This window comes from Gambusia affinis, linkage group LG21 (assembly GCF_019740435.1).
Source record: "Gambusia affinis linkage group LG21, SWU_Gaff_1.0, whole genome shotgun sequence".
NCBI classification, from domain to species: domain Eukaryota; kingdom Metazoa; phylum Chordata; class Actinopteri; order Cyprinodontiformes; family Poeciliidae; genus Gambusia; species Gambusia affinis.
In genome coordinates this window covers 10220816-10235730 of record NC_057888.1, presented here as the reverse complement: position 1 = coordinate 10235730, position 14915 = coordinate 10220816, and the positions used below count along the sequence as shown (strand labels likewise).

At 36.9% G+C, this 14915-nt stretch overlaps 2 protein-coding genes across 4 annotated transcripts in view; both read left to right on the top strand.

Annotated features, from left to right (window-relative positions):
- The window catches only part of ctdspla (CTD (carboxy-terminal domain, RNA polymerase II, polypeptide A) small phosphatase-like a), a 45173-nt gene extending 41847 nt beyond the window's left edge, over positions 1-3326 (top strand). For both annotated transcript variants that reach the window (XM_044105414.1, XM_044105413.1), the window contains exons 5-7: positions 1157-1249; positions 1336-1521; positions 2253-3326. In XM_044105414.1, coding sequence (XP_043961349.1) covers positions 1157-1249; positions 1336-1521; positions 2253-2378 — 405 coding nt within the window. In that variant the 3' untranslated portion in view covers positions 2379-3326. The remainder of the gene's footprint in view (positions 1-1156; positions 1250-1335; positions 1522-2252) is intronic.
- A 2258-nt stretch (positions 3327-5584) lies between these two features.
- The window catches only part of vill (villin-like), a 16693-nt gene continuing 7362 nt past the window's right edge, over positions 5585-14915 (top strand). The window contains exons 1-7 of one of the 2 annotated variants that reach the window (XM_044105403.1): positions 5585-5687; positions 13090-13173; positions 13278-13352; positions 13466-13665; positions 13978-14086; positions 14337-14447; positions 14668-14873. In XM_044105403.1, the coding sequence (XP_043961338.1) occupies positions 13102-13173; positions 13278-13352; positions 13466-13665; positions 13978-14086; positions 14337-14447; positions 14668-14873 (773 nt within the window). In that variant the 5' untranslated portion in view covers positions 5585-5687; positions 13090-13101. Of the gene's footprint in view, positions 5688-7847; positions 7963-13089; positions 13174-13277; positions 13353-13465; positions 13666-13977; positions 14087-14336; positions 14448-14667; positions 14874-14915 lie in introns of those variants that run through there. The other variant, XM_044105404.1, reaches the window with a different exon arrangement.

Below are 14915 nucleotides of genomic sequence, written 5' to 3'. Positions count from 1 at the left end.
TAATAACTTTATACTGCCTGTTTTAATTTTTGAGGGTTCCCTCGGGAAACTTGTTTCATTCGTTTCTATATTTATTATTCTCTGTTATCCCACAGCTTCCCTGCATCAAAGTCCAACCACTTGAAACATCTTAGTAGATTTTGCTTTTTTTCTCTCCTTGCTCACTGTTATGGAAAATGGATTCTGACTTGGCTTTTTTAAATTTAAATGTCCCCAGACTTGTTGAAGACACTATTGAAAATGCAGGATTATTTTTTACACAATAAAAGGAATTGGGTGAAGTGAGCGAAGAGACTCTTTTTGCTCCATCCATTGACTTCAGAGGGAAAAACAAGATTCAGGACTGTAGCTGCAACCTCGTTCAAGTAATCCAGGATAGGCTTTGTGAATCTACTTCAGCCCATCCTTGATTACTTGCACTTGGCAGCAGCAACTAACCCACAAAGACTTCTTCAGGAGAACAGCAGAGTGGACAAATGTGGGCTACCAAGTCTTTTTTATGCTGTATAAATGTAAAATGTCATGCAATGCACTCTTGATTTGCGAGAGGGAATGCTGTGATCACAAAGGGATCACAATCTGAAATATGTGTCTCACCCTATCCCTAGAAACTGTGCTTTCTTATTTGAAAAGTTTGTTTACCAAATTAATGCCAGTTTTGTTATAATTTTAGCACAGTGTATTACATTACATTTACAAAAATGACTGGAATTTTATTAAATTGTTTAAAGTGACGTTTAATTCTTAATTTTATAGGATTTTTGTTTGGGAACATGACGGTCTTTCAAATAAAACATTTGCAAATTACTACATGAATTGCATTGGAGTTTTAATTGTTTGCTTCATCAGTATACTGCTGTTAGTGCAGATGCCAGTAGTAAAACATTGAACAACAAACACAGGCTGCTTTAGTTTTCTTTATGAATTGACTGAACAGATGTCTGCTGTTACGCATTAAGAGGTATTATTCACAACCTTCTAACAATCATTTTCTGTCATGATTGTATGAAAAAACATCTTTCCTGGCAGATTGAAAACTAGTGTGTTATCGCTGTTATGGGAAAATAGGTTTGATTCTGAGTAATTAGACCATTTAATTGTTGAATAATGACAGTTTTCTTGCTAATGATTTTTTTTTTTGAACCATCTCATTTAGGTGTACGTTTTGAAGAGGCCTCATGTGGACGAATTCCTCCAGAAGATGGGGGAGTTGTTTGAATGTGTCCTCTTCACCGCTAGTTTAGCCAAGGTCGGCTCATGTGAGACCTCCACATTAGGCACAGTAATGCTTTCCATTGCCACGTCAATAATTTCTTTCCTTTTGGGTCTGGTTAGTATGCTGACCCCGTGGCAGACCTGCTGGACCAGTGGGGGGTGTTTCGCGCTCGGCTCTTCAGGGAATCATGCGTTTTCCACAGAGGAAATTACGTCAAAGACCTCAGCCGGCTGGGCCGAGAGCTCCGAAAAGTCATTATTGTAGACAACTCGCCTGCCTCGTACATCTTCCATCCTGAAAATGCAGTGAGTCATTGTTTTTCGGACAGTCCAACATACTTGAGGACAAGTTTCAAGAGTTCAAAACATTATCTTGGTCTAAAGGAAGAATTTCCATCCGTCTGTCCACTTTTCCTTCAGTATTAACTCTATTAAGGGTTGCAGGTGGACTTTCTTTCTGGGGCTCTTGAAATTATCTTCAGTTCATCACAGGGCCACAACAGACACATACAAGACCAACGAACATTGCAACCGAGTACAATGTGGAATCCCTAATGGGAATGTGAATTGAAATGCGTTAAACATGCATGTTTTTGCACTGTAGAAGAAAACAGGAGTACCCTGAGAAATACGACACATGCACAAACGCACAGAAAGGCTTCAGGATGGATTTGAACATCTGTCAAACCTGAGAGTGTTTTCTTCTTAAAAATTTCTGATTTAAAAAAAATAGCTCAAAATACTAGAGCTAAAGCAGAAACAATGTTCTTTAGTTAAAATTAGTGCAAGTGAGAATGTAAGAGATTCAGTGTCCGTGTTCTTCATCAGTGTTCAGCCTGTTTGTCAAATTTAAGACTTTTCTCCTCCATGGAGAACTTTCTGCAACTCTTCCAGCCTTTGATGTATTTCTCCCCATTAATTATTAACACCAAACTCACACCAGCTCCTCACGCATAACGCAAGACTTTAGAAGCTGTTCTCAGCTCTTTTCCCTCTGCTCACTTTCAAATCAAAGCTGCTCTCTCTTCTGTCCTCAGGTCCCGGTGCAGTCCTGGTTTGACGACATGTCAGACACAGAGCTGTTGGATCTCATCCCTCTGTTTGAGGGTCTCAGCAAAGAGGAGGACGTTTACAGCCCCTTACAGACTTTGAGGAACAGGTAGCAAAAAAGACAGCACCCCATCTCTGCCACGGTCCTGCAGCCCGGCTCCCGTTCTCCAATCAAAAGGGTGGCCAGTTTGAGCATTTAAAACGAACTGGTTTTAATCTGGAGAAAAGGACTCTGTGGATTCTTGCCATTTGTTGATTCCTGGTCTCTTTCTACAGGACTCCTACTGACAAAGGATTATATTACTGTGTGTATATAGTAAATGTTTCTATGAGTAAGATATACAGAAAATAATTTTTCTATCAGAGAGAGGCAGTTTTACTATTCTATCAAGATTCTGTCAGGTAATATTTTAGTTACTAAAAACAATCAAATTCACAGATCATATTTTGTTTTGTTATTTTCAAGACTGTGTGAGCTTTATTTTCTTTTGTGTTGTTTTGTTTTTTGTCCCAACAACTGTGATTTACCTTCTCCTACAGAATGAAGTGCCTTCATTACTGTGCTTATTTTGTTGTTTCGGGTTATGGGGTTGGGATCTCCAGAGACATTGTTATTTGTAAATCCTAAAGCAGCAGCTGAAAAAGATTCTTTGTAAAAAGAAAAAAAAAAGCCTGGCGTTTATAAAGCTAGCCTGGATTACTGTAGGGTGTTTGATATCAGTAGCATTAAATTGTTAAATTCGCCAAAGACGTTTACAGTTCAATGTGATCCATGGCTTAATTACAACATTTAATCCTTGACAGTGGTGGTAAATTTCTGACCCTAGAACCTGCAAAAAGCCTGCCTAACTTTTTGAAAGATAAAAATCAACATTTGTGACCATTTATCAACTGATAAATGTTGCATTTCTGATGAAACTTAGAAATTTGAAATAAAATATCTAGATTACGTTTTACTGGACTATGTTTATTGAGGCTAAGAGTGTTGGATGAATTGTAAAGAAATGCTGTTAAAACTGTACTGTACGACATAAATAAAGTTGCAAATTTGCACACTGTCAGCTTGTTATCAAAGTGTAAGAACTTTGGCAAAACCCAGCAAAGACCTTCATTTAGATAGACTCAGAAGTTATATGGTACATATCAGGATTGTTACAGTTTGTAACAATCTATATTGTTGGTAGCTACATTAATTTTCATGATTGAAATATGTTTTTAAGTATGTGAGTGAAAAACACATCACAAGTCAGCCAAACAAGGTTCCTGGCTAGCAAAGAGTGATGATTTTATGTACAGAACATCAAACAAGGACACTGGTCCAGGTAATTTTCATGAAACAACACCCTGTAGGAAAACTTGGAAAAAGTGGGTGTTAGTTTCACTCTCAACGGGATCCATAGACTTTATCAAATGTCTTGTTATGATAGAGGTTATAAAGTAAAGAAAAACTCAGAGTTAACACATTTTCATGCCTGAAAAACATTACACTTTTAACAAACTTTATAATGAAGTTACAAAAAACCTACTTGGTGATTTTACTTTTAGCTGGTTCGGAGAAAAATGCTCAGTTCACCAATTTCATTTTTCCGAACCTTTCCTGTGTGGAAAATCAGTAAGTTACTTACTGAATTACTTATTTATTGTGATGTGTTGGTGCTTTTTTACTTACAGGATTTGGGAGTTTTCGGGTTCTAAAATATTACATTTGTCCTTTAATCTAATACAGATGAGTTTGTTCTGTGGGAGAAAAACAGAGTACCAGATGAAAATCTGGACATTTAATGGAACAAGATTTGGACAACACACAGAAAAACATTTGTAGTCGTTTAAAAATGATTTGTTAAAATAATTTGTCATGTATTCGGTGTAAGCAGCCCTATTTACCTTGAGGAAGGAGTTTGTATGTGTGAATATTTAGAAATATAAATTAATTAAAACTACTAACTCTTGACTGGCTGCCTCAGGTCTACATTGTGTATTGTGTAAGATTAATGTTAAAACACAGCATTCATGACAAATCTCACAATATAATCAAGACAAATAATTACACTTTTTACAATTATTATGTAGAACTTCATCTGCAAATTATTCCATGAGTACATGTTAACATATCACACAAGAGAGTAATTAATATTAAAATGATCCAATCTGAACAAATGCAGGTATTTAATATTTGCATTTATTTTTGCTTGGACAATAATTAGGTACCAAATATGACATCATATGACACTCTAGAATTTCTTATAAATGATCACCGGCTGGAATATTGACATATTTTTCCATTTTAGCTTGTCCAAAAAAATGGTCTTCATACGCAGGCCTCAACGTTTTCAATAAACATTTGTGCTAATTTTGATTATACTTGCTCTCCAGACTTTACCCCTAAGGGTACAGGAACAAAGGTCTTATAATGTTCAATTAAACACATGATAGCTGGTAATTGTATGGAAACTTTAACCCTTCCATATCAATGCTAATACTACCTCTAACGTGCCTTGTATCTTGTCTTGGCTCTGAGACTAAGTGGTTTGTCATCTGGTGTTCAACAGTAATGGCCTTCTGTTTTGGTTTATGAGTGAAAGCAGCTAAATAAACATGTGGAGTAGAAACTGGAAAATGAAAATGAACAGCACAGCACAGTTTAGCTTTCTCCTGTAAGTAAGCTGACACCACAGACTGTCCATTGCAGAGACTGACAGCTTACTGGACAGCCTGCTTTCAAATTGCACACATATTACACAATTTAACACAAATAATGCCTTTATCATGACACAAGAATGTTAAATTTACACTGTATCTACTGGAATGCAAAGCCATGACTTTTAAGGATTTCTTCGTATCAAGTTATCAGTGTTGGTCTCTCAAAGGGATCAAGTTTGTTTGTTTGGTGTTTTTACAGTGAAAATCAAACTATGGCGAAACTCAGCTGAAGCCAAAGAGAAAAGAAGTAAGAAAATACATAAATAAATAATGTTTTTTTTTTTTTAAAAAAACAAAGAAATTTGATATAATCTCAATTTCTCAACATAGTGGGGCAAATAGCTTCGTCCACTACATCATGACTTGTTTTAAAAGTCCCTTTAATTATAAACTTCTCTTTCAGCAGGATCCTGCTGAGCTGTGTTGTCTGCAGGGTTCAGTCGCATGCAGGTGCATTAATTGCCCCGTTATAAACCAGTTAATGTGCAACCAAGTCAAGATGTGGACTTTTGCCTTCCGCTTACGTTGCTGAGTTGCACTGGTGGATTAAGCATTATACGGCTTATTGTTCAAGCCTGGAGCATTCCTGTTGTCGGTGTTTCCTTCTAACCTTCAACTTTTCCCTTCAGATATGAAAGGGCCAAAGTTCATAAAGTGCAACTGATGTTAGATTTTGAATGGAGTTCAAGAGTGAATGAAGAAATGAGGTGCCATCACTGAAGGTAAGTGCAACTTTATTGAGATCAAGTTGATAGCAATAATAGATTAGTTATGTAACAGTGAACTCTTTAGATTCCCTGTGAGGGACTGTGTTATCAGTACGGTCCTATTTCAATAAAAAATAAATGTAGTAGATGTATATCTAATTTATGATTCATCTTTGATAGCTGTATAAAAGTAAAAGAACCTGACAGATTGTTCATGCTTTAAAAATAGGCAAAGCTGATCCATCAGTGGAATTAAAGAGCTTTTGCTTTGCAAGTGCTGAAGTGGCCTGCCTCTGCAAAATTAAATAAACTCTACGTAACAGCAGACATTTCTTGAAGTTTAAGATGAACCGTTAAGCTTCTGTAACAATACTTTAAAGTTATTGTTTGGCAAAGGTCTAAAATTTGTTCTTTGCAAAGTGTTTCACTCTGTTATCTCAAATATTGTGCAAATATGTTTGGATGCAGAGTGTCAATAAGCCTCCTGCTTTGCACATGAACATGAATTTGCATGACTTTCCCTACTGAAACACACTGGTGGTTTCTGCACAACTGGCATCCAGGGCTTGCTTCTCCATCTGAACCAAATGTAGACAAAGTAGAAATTTAAATTTTTACAACAATGGTATACACAGGCATGTAACTTTTAAGCTTTTTCTCACTTACTGACATTAAATCAGACTAAACTGTTTATGGTTTAACTCAGTTTGGATTACTAAAATAATTCCCGTTTACTGTTTACCAGAACAAAGAAAACAATTATATTCCTATTACTTTCTTCAACATTTAGAACTATACATACACTTTCGTACTTTTTCAACTAATGCCTTGGGTTAAACCTTTAGGATTCCACCAGCCAATCACAGTTGTTTGCTAGAATTTTAATCCATTTCTCTTGACAAGCAATGTTCCTGCCGCATTGCAAACTTTTCAGCACTGCCCAGATTTTTTTGGGAACTCAATAAATGCTTTTTATGGCCTCTCCAACACATTGACTTTGTTGTCCTTTAGCCACTTTATGACTAATTTGGCATTATGTGTAGGGTCTTTTTCTACTTGGAAGATCCATTTGGGTCCAAACCTTACATTCCCTTCATATTCTTACAGTTATGTTCTTTTCTCATAATGACATCAATTCTGTTTAGTGCACCAGTTCCTCCCATGTCAAACTCCCCCACAATACAATGTTGTCACCTCCATGCTTCATAGTTGGCGTTTTGTTTTTAGGCTCACAAGCCTCCAGCTTTTTCCTTCTAATAGAACAATGGTTGTTGTTCAAGCACTTATAATTTAGCTTATTGGACAACAAGGCGTGTCTCCAAAACGCCATAGTCTTTGTACCTTAAGTTTATTTGCAAACTGTGATTGGTATTTTTCAGTTTTGGAAACCTTATTTCTTCCCCTCTGAGTGGCCTTTCAGTCCTTGTCAAACTATAACCAGATTCAGCCACCATCTTCTCAGGGTTCACAAATTCTCTTAAAAAGGTCCCCAAGCCTATCGTCTTACAGAGTTTACACTATGCATGTAAGGGAAAGAGGATGCAGACTATACCTTTACTAGACCTGCTAATCAAAATAGAAGACTTATTTTTGGATGGCCTGACAAAGCTTTGGGTAAGCCCCTGATAGTATTGCACCCTAGGTGGAAACCATATTGTCCATATCAAACTCCACCATTGCTTTACAAGGACCATACATTTTTTAAGAAATCTGAAATTACTTCTCAAGTGACTCAGAGAATTTCTAATTCCTTGATTATGCCTTCAATAGCTCCTTCAGTCTGATTTCACTGCCTTAGAGGTGTAACACTTGTGCAATAATAAGCTTCATGGCCCCTGTAATTTCCCCCGTGTAGCTGAGAGCTGCTGTTAAACATTAACTCAACTCATAAAACCTTCTTGAAGCAAAAGCAGGAGATTGAATCCAACTCAGTTGAGGAACAGTTTTGTGAACTTTCTTTCTTTACAAACTATAAATTATCATCATCAAGCCACAAAATGGCAAACATCAGGTCAGAATTCCCTCTTCCTCCTCCTCCTTATTGTCATCTCTTGCGTGTAGGAGGTGGTGAGAGTAGGTGCATTTAACATTGTCACAATGTAAATATCATGACAGGAAATTGCAGGTGTGGTTAAACCTGGGTGTGGACACAAATACATCAAACCCTCTCTGCTTCACACACACTAGTGGAAGGAAAGCCCAGCAGTAGATTATTAATACTTAACTAAATTCACAAATCTGTTTTGATTAGGAGACATTGAGGTAATCACCAGATCTAGCAGATCACAAGGTAAGAACAATTCCTATGTTTTAAGTTTACCACTTGTTTGAACATATTTTTATTTGTTTTTATGATTTACTGCTGTTTGTAAAAAAAAAAAATGCTTTTCTTGTCATTAGCATTACATATTTGATATGCTTGATTTGGAGATAGAATAATTGGGATGCGTTAAATGCGTAGCATTGACAAAGCTCATTGTGCAGGCAGAGAGAAAAGACAGCGGCTGATAATTGACTGGAAACCAGTCTTACCTGATGCCATCCTGCTCTCCTCTTTCAATCCGTTATTTGCTTTTTCTTCCCTGATGCTTGAGCAAAATGGATTTTCACAACAGGAATTAGCTTTAACAAAAGTCTTCAAAAACAATCCAGTTAATCAAATAATAGAGAATAGGAATTATCGTTTACTTCTTGCAGGCATCAGTCAAATGTTAAATTATATGTAAATTAAGGGTGAATTTACTCTGAATAGATGTTCATATGAGCTGTAAATACTATTGCTAGTATTTCAGTTCTTTATTTCTAACTTGCATTTGTCACTTTTCTTCATTTTAGATCTGCTTAATGTGTCTTTTAGAATGACCTGGTTTAATGTAATACCTCTCCCATTATTTAGTGTGTTGTACAATCAACATATTTTAGTTTTATTGGCTATTTGGCTTTCAACCAAAACTATTATTGCCTGCTAATTTAATTAACGTTTATTCTACTGCTGGCAACTGACAGCTAATGTCTTGTGAAGGGAATTTGCAAGATGAACATGTCCAGTTCATATCCAGTTTATATATATTTAAATCCATCCTTTATGATCTAATCAAACACCAAGCTACTAATGCAATTATTTGTAGACTCATTCAATCCCATATCTAATACAATGCAGTCAATTTCCCTTTTTGTTCCCATATTTAAAGACGTATGTTTAAGAAAGCCTTGCTAATTGCATCCAGCCCATTCTTTGGAGCAAGCATGTGGTGACAGTGGAAATGAAACCACTTTACAGAGCAAAAGACCTGTTTTCTCTGAACTCTGTCTATGAATTGATTGGAACTTTATTTGAATTGATGTATATCCAGAGAAAACTTAAATTGAAAGTCTGGATGATGTTGAATGATTGCATAAAGAAAAGCCTGAGTACATTAGGAGTAGTTCCAGACCACATCCACTAGGCATGATTCAGCAGTTTTTTTATTCACCCCTGCACACCATCACAGCACATTCTATTAGAGGCCTGTATCCTTTAAGTAAACTCTTTAAAAGCAATAAAGGCTGCAGACTCAAGCTGCAAGTTGATGCGAAGACAATAAATCTGTGGTTTATGGTTAACATCACGGTTGTATTTTGTTTGATAACAGGTACATTTTGAAATATGCCTTAAATACTTTGTACTATCATTTCCATTTTTGGGGAAGGAACCAGTCGGATGTCATAAACTACAGATAAATGTTCACATGTTTGCTGAAACCCAACCCTGAGGGATCAGCACACCACTTGAACTCACTATGAAAGGGCATCACTGCAGAGACAGAGTCTTTGTAACAGCAAGTCACTTTCAACAGAGTTTATGTTAAAAATATGTAGACTCTGTCTCCCCAATAAAATACCCAATGAAGTGATACATAAAATACTACATTCTCAAGCATTTCTCCAACCCATGCACAGTCGCCTCACTATCAGGTCAGCCAATAGAAGAACTCTGTCAATATTAATGGTATGTTTTCTTAAGATTCTGGTGGAGTACAGCTGGCCTGATCTATCTCATTTTAGTAATCAGCTGTGCAAAACATTGGAGACACTATCCGTGGTGTAATTCAAGACGTATTGAATTACATCAAAATGTCTCCTATCCATTCAACTTTTTCAGATTATCTGTGTTACAACAACAAGCTTTAATGTGCAAGCTTTAAATAGGATTCAGCCCTACTGGTCAAAAATGTAGAACCACCTTGAGTTGTGTTTTGAGTTGTGCCTCCACCAAATTCTCCTTTATGAGTGGAGCATCTCTGCAGCTCATCCAGAGTAAGCGTGGCCCTTTTGGCTGCTTCTCTGATTGACGTTCTTACTCTGTTCTGTCTGATGTCTTCTTTGGATTGTATGATGCTGTTCAATCACCAATGCTCTTTTATTTATTTATTGCCACTAAAATGTACAATGTCATGTTGTACATTTTAGACAATAACCAATTAGCTGATTTCTTGCCTGTGTGCCAATGTTTTTACAAATCTACAAGATATCTCCAGCTGCACAGACAGATATAATTATATATAATGTGTATATTATCACAATGGCTTCAACAGTTTTAGTAGGAGTGCCCATAATTAACAACTTGTGTCCTCATTGCACTTCTCTTTGCAGCAAGTAAGTAGATTTAAAGACTCCAACTCTCTTGTGATTTCTGTCTTTACTGATCCTTTTATCAAACAATTTCTGTAAAATTTTCAGATTTTTATTTGTAAAAAGAAATAATGAAATCTATACATCTTTTTTTTGTTCTACTTCACATTTACAGAGAACCTTCTGTTGGTTCCTTGCATAAGATTTAAGTAAAATGTACTGAAGTTTGCTATCACTTGACAAAACCTGAAAAGGTTCAAGGGGTATTAAAGCTTTTTCAAAGGCACTGCCTCTGATGACTAAATGAACCCAAAGCCTTTTAGAAACATGACAATCAGACAGAAAATTGTCTTATGCTCTCACCCTCATCATCCATTAAAAGTAGCACGACATCCCACTGAGTCATGCAGGGTGACAGCTGTACTCCTTTGTTCAGTGTTTGCTTATCATCGCTGTTGTTTCTGGTATCTCAGTAAAGCGGCTGTTAAAGCACAGCTGATTGCAGGACTTGCACGCTGCTTTGACTCCAGACTGACCGTCATTAGTGTAGCCACAGCTGCCTCGCTGTCAGTTATGTAATCTTTCAAAAATATCTTCTAGATATTTTAAGAATATCTTTTTCCACTGAAATGATGGCGATTATAAATCTTGAAAAAGTCTCATAAAAGTTTTGTGTTTTGCCCTTTGAGAATTTAATTGAGGTTTTCACCATTGTTAGTTTCAATATATGAATGTTTCATATAGCTATCATATTGCACCCATTTGAATATATTGTTTTAACTCAGAAGCTAGACAAGCATTTCATTTTACTGATGTTTGCCATATGACAGATGCCATATGACTTGTCATTCAGAATAAGAATCTGAATTTGGAAGAAACGGTATTTAAGGTATTTTGAAGGTGGCATGCTTACTGTCGACCACATGCAACCATTTCTTAGGTTTACAAAAAAACAATCTGAAAAAAAGTGAAACAAAACGGCAGACTGGTGCAATATGACAGAAAGGTGTCAGAAGAACTAACAATCACTCGTTACAACCAAGGTAATCAAAATAAAATATTTGAAAGTACAGAGAAGCTTGAAGCAGATGGACTACTACAGCAGGAAAGAACCACACTGGGTGCCGCTCCTTTCAGCCAAAAGCAGGAAATGGATGCCTCAATTTTAACAAAGTCCAACAAAACTCAACAGTAATAAATTGCAAATATTTGACTTGACTTCAGCTGCAACATTTAGATCAGAATTTAGAGTAATAATTATGAAAACATGGATCTATCCTGTCATATATAAATATAATGTGGTTTATGTGTAATGATCTGGAAATATATCTCTGTGGCACAATCTTTTCCCCTTTTGATCATCATTTAAATGCCACACCCTAATTATGAGTTGTTGTTGTTGCTGACCATGTCTACCCAGCAGCAAAATTGAACATATTTCAACTTTTGTATCAGCTGTAACTGGTTTCTTAAATGTGAGAATAAGATTACTGTACTCCAATGATTTCCACAGTCATTAAGTTTCAATCCAACAGAGTATTTTTGGGATGTGAGCTGATGAGAAATTTGTTTCCTGAATGTGCAGTTGGCAAAGCTGCATTAACGGTACGATGCATTCATGTCAACATGGACCAAAATCTTGATATTCCAGAAGAGTTTGGGTCATTCTACAGTCAGATGCTGATCCACCTGGTTAACTTCAACTATTTGAAAGGTTTATAGCAATATGATTTTACAAGGGTCTTGTGTGTCTTGAGTGGATATAATGGATATATATGCAGCACATATATATCCATTTTATATTAATAGATAATGATACATTCATTATCATATCATAATGGATATATGGTATGATATAACATTTGAATTGATTGTGTTCACTGACATTTTATGGGTAATCAGTTGAAGCAGAGAAGGTGATGATATGTACTGTAGATCCATTTTGAGTATTTCGCAGAACTTGATGGAGTTTAATTGGGGTGTCACCCCTTAATACTTCGCACTTCAGCATTGACTTGTGGTTAACTTGGATGACCACCATTTCCATGTTGGATGGCATGACAGCTCTCAAACCCAACATTTAAAACTGTGGCGTGGCACACCAATCTCAATCTCAAGGAGAAACAGAGCATGTTTTCAGGTCACTTCTGGTTGTGATTCATTTGTTGAGTCGTGACGTGAGCACTGACTACTGAAGCAAATTAGGTCTGCAGGGCCATAGAAATGGTTCTGGGTTATTTTGTGATTTTCTGGAGAGTTTTTGTTCATAGTTTTGGTTCACTAGAACCCAAAAGACTTAGAAATTACTTTTTAACCCATTCCAGAATGACAGATGTGGATCTGATCTAAAGTTATTTAGATCTTTTAGCCTACTTCATGTTGTCAGACAGGTTCTATTTGAGGGGTTTCTTGATTATACATGTCTGGCAGTAATACCAACTGAGTGTAGCTAGTGATTTTGACTGATCATAAAACTATATCAAGATTCAAGTTGATATATATATTCAACTTTTAATACTGTCTTATATCATATTTATCTCATGTTAAAGTCTACAAAGAAGTACAGAAGTTGTAACCTTAAAATTCTTTCCAAATGAAGACATTTATTGCTATAGTCAAGTGATTGTCATAGTTAAATTTGAATTAAGTTTATCACAATACAGTTATTCTGATACTGATTGTTTATTCAAAAATAATCTCCTGTAAGATTCCTTGTCATCATTGACTCTAACTTCCTTAAATCCTCTTTCATGAGTCATAAAAAATTACTTTAGAGAGTCACCTTTTTCTTCTTGTGCTTTTTTAGTTCACTGCAAAGATGAGCATCAAGGACAGAGATATGTTTGCAAACATCAATAGGAAGCCAGGCCTCCAGATATGGACCATCAATGTAAGGCAACTCTAAAAACATGAATAAACATCTTCTTGTCCATTTCACAAAATATTGGAAGCGTTGCTTCCATGGGTTAAAGCGTTGTTGTTTTCTTTATACAGAAAATGCGGATGGCTCCAGTTCCAACCAAGGCCTTCGGTAACTTCTTTGAGGGTGACTGTTACATTATTCTGAATGTGAGTATGGCACTGGTTGATTTAATTTAATGAGACTCAGCACTGATAAGGTTACGTGTACAAATGTAAATCATTTACCCAAGCGCCTTTATCAACTCCCAACTACCAACCAGATAATCAAGAATAAGGGTGTGGGAGAGTCGATCGACATCCATTATTGGATAGGAAAGTCCTCCTCCCAGGATGAGCAGGGATCTGCAGCCCTCTACGTCACCCAGCTGGATGAGTATCTGGGTGGAAGTCCAGTGCAGTACAGAGAGGTGCAGGGCTCTGAGTCACCAAAGTTCAGGAGCTACTTTAAAAGTGGCCTGATGTAAGTTATAACGTACACTTGCCTCAATGTTAAGGGGGGACTATAAGAAACCCAAAAGGTCACACACACTTAACTATGTTACAATCTCCCTAAAACATGGTTTACACTGCTAATCACTTTGTCTGAAATGTTTAGGTTTTTCTATTTTGAGGAATAGCTCCGAAAAACCCAGTTCATTCTCTCAGATTTTTTTCTTTTATGGTGGCAAAGAAGAAAAAAACAAATCAATCAAAAAACTTTGTGTCTTTACGACAAACGCAGCTTCAGGTTTGTTTTATTACAATTGAACTTTGGTCACTAATCTCTCCGCAGCTACAAGAAGGGTGGAGTGGCGTCAGGCTTTAACCATGTCGACACAAACGTCTACAACATTGTACGGCTGCTGCACGTCAAAGGGAGAAAGCATGTGTCAGCTGCAGAGGTTTGTAAAGAAGAATAGTTGTGGATATGAAAGGCATTACTACAGTGTTGTACCTCCCACTGCTGCTATCTAAGGCTTCACACAGTCACACCAAAGTGGTGCTGATGCTCCTGTTTAACAAATTATAGCAGATTTGTTGTTGTGGCTGTCACGGACGGTGTTAATTAACTGAGCCAAGCTGTGATTGTGTGTTATTGTACAATTGTGTATTTCCATTTAAATTCATTTAAATCTCCATTTCTGTTTGCAGGTTGAGGTATCCTGGAACAGCTTTAACAATGGAGATGTGTTTCTTCTGGACCTTGGGAAAACCATCATACAGTGGAATGGCCCTGAATGCAACAGGAGGGAAAAGCTCAAGGTATGAGCAGAAGTGCATGTAAAGCAGCTATTGCATTGTATTGCATTTCATTGCATTTCATTGCATTGTATTGTATTGTATTGTATTGCATTGTATTGTATTGTATTGTATTGTATTGCATTGAATTGCATCGTATCGTATCTTATCGTATCACATTGCATCGCATCACATTGTATTGTATTGTATTGTATTGTATTGTATTGTATTGCACTGTTTGCAGGCATTGCTGCTGGCTCAGGACATCCGGGACAGGGAGCGTGGAGGTCGGGCTGATGTCGTTGTGATGGAGGGAGCACGTGAGAGGGAGACACCGGAGCTGGTACAAATGATGGCCGATGTGCTCGGCAAAAGACCCAGCCAGCTGAAGAAGGCTGCTCCTGATGACAAACATGACCAGGAGCAGAACAACAGCGTCCGACTCTACCAGTAAGAACACAAGTGTTTGATATTTTGTTCCACTGATGCATC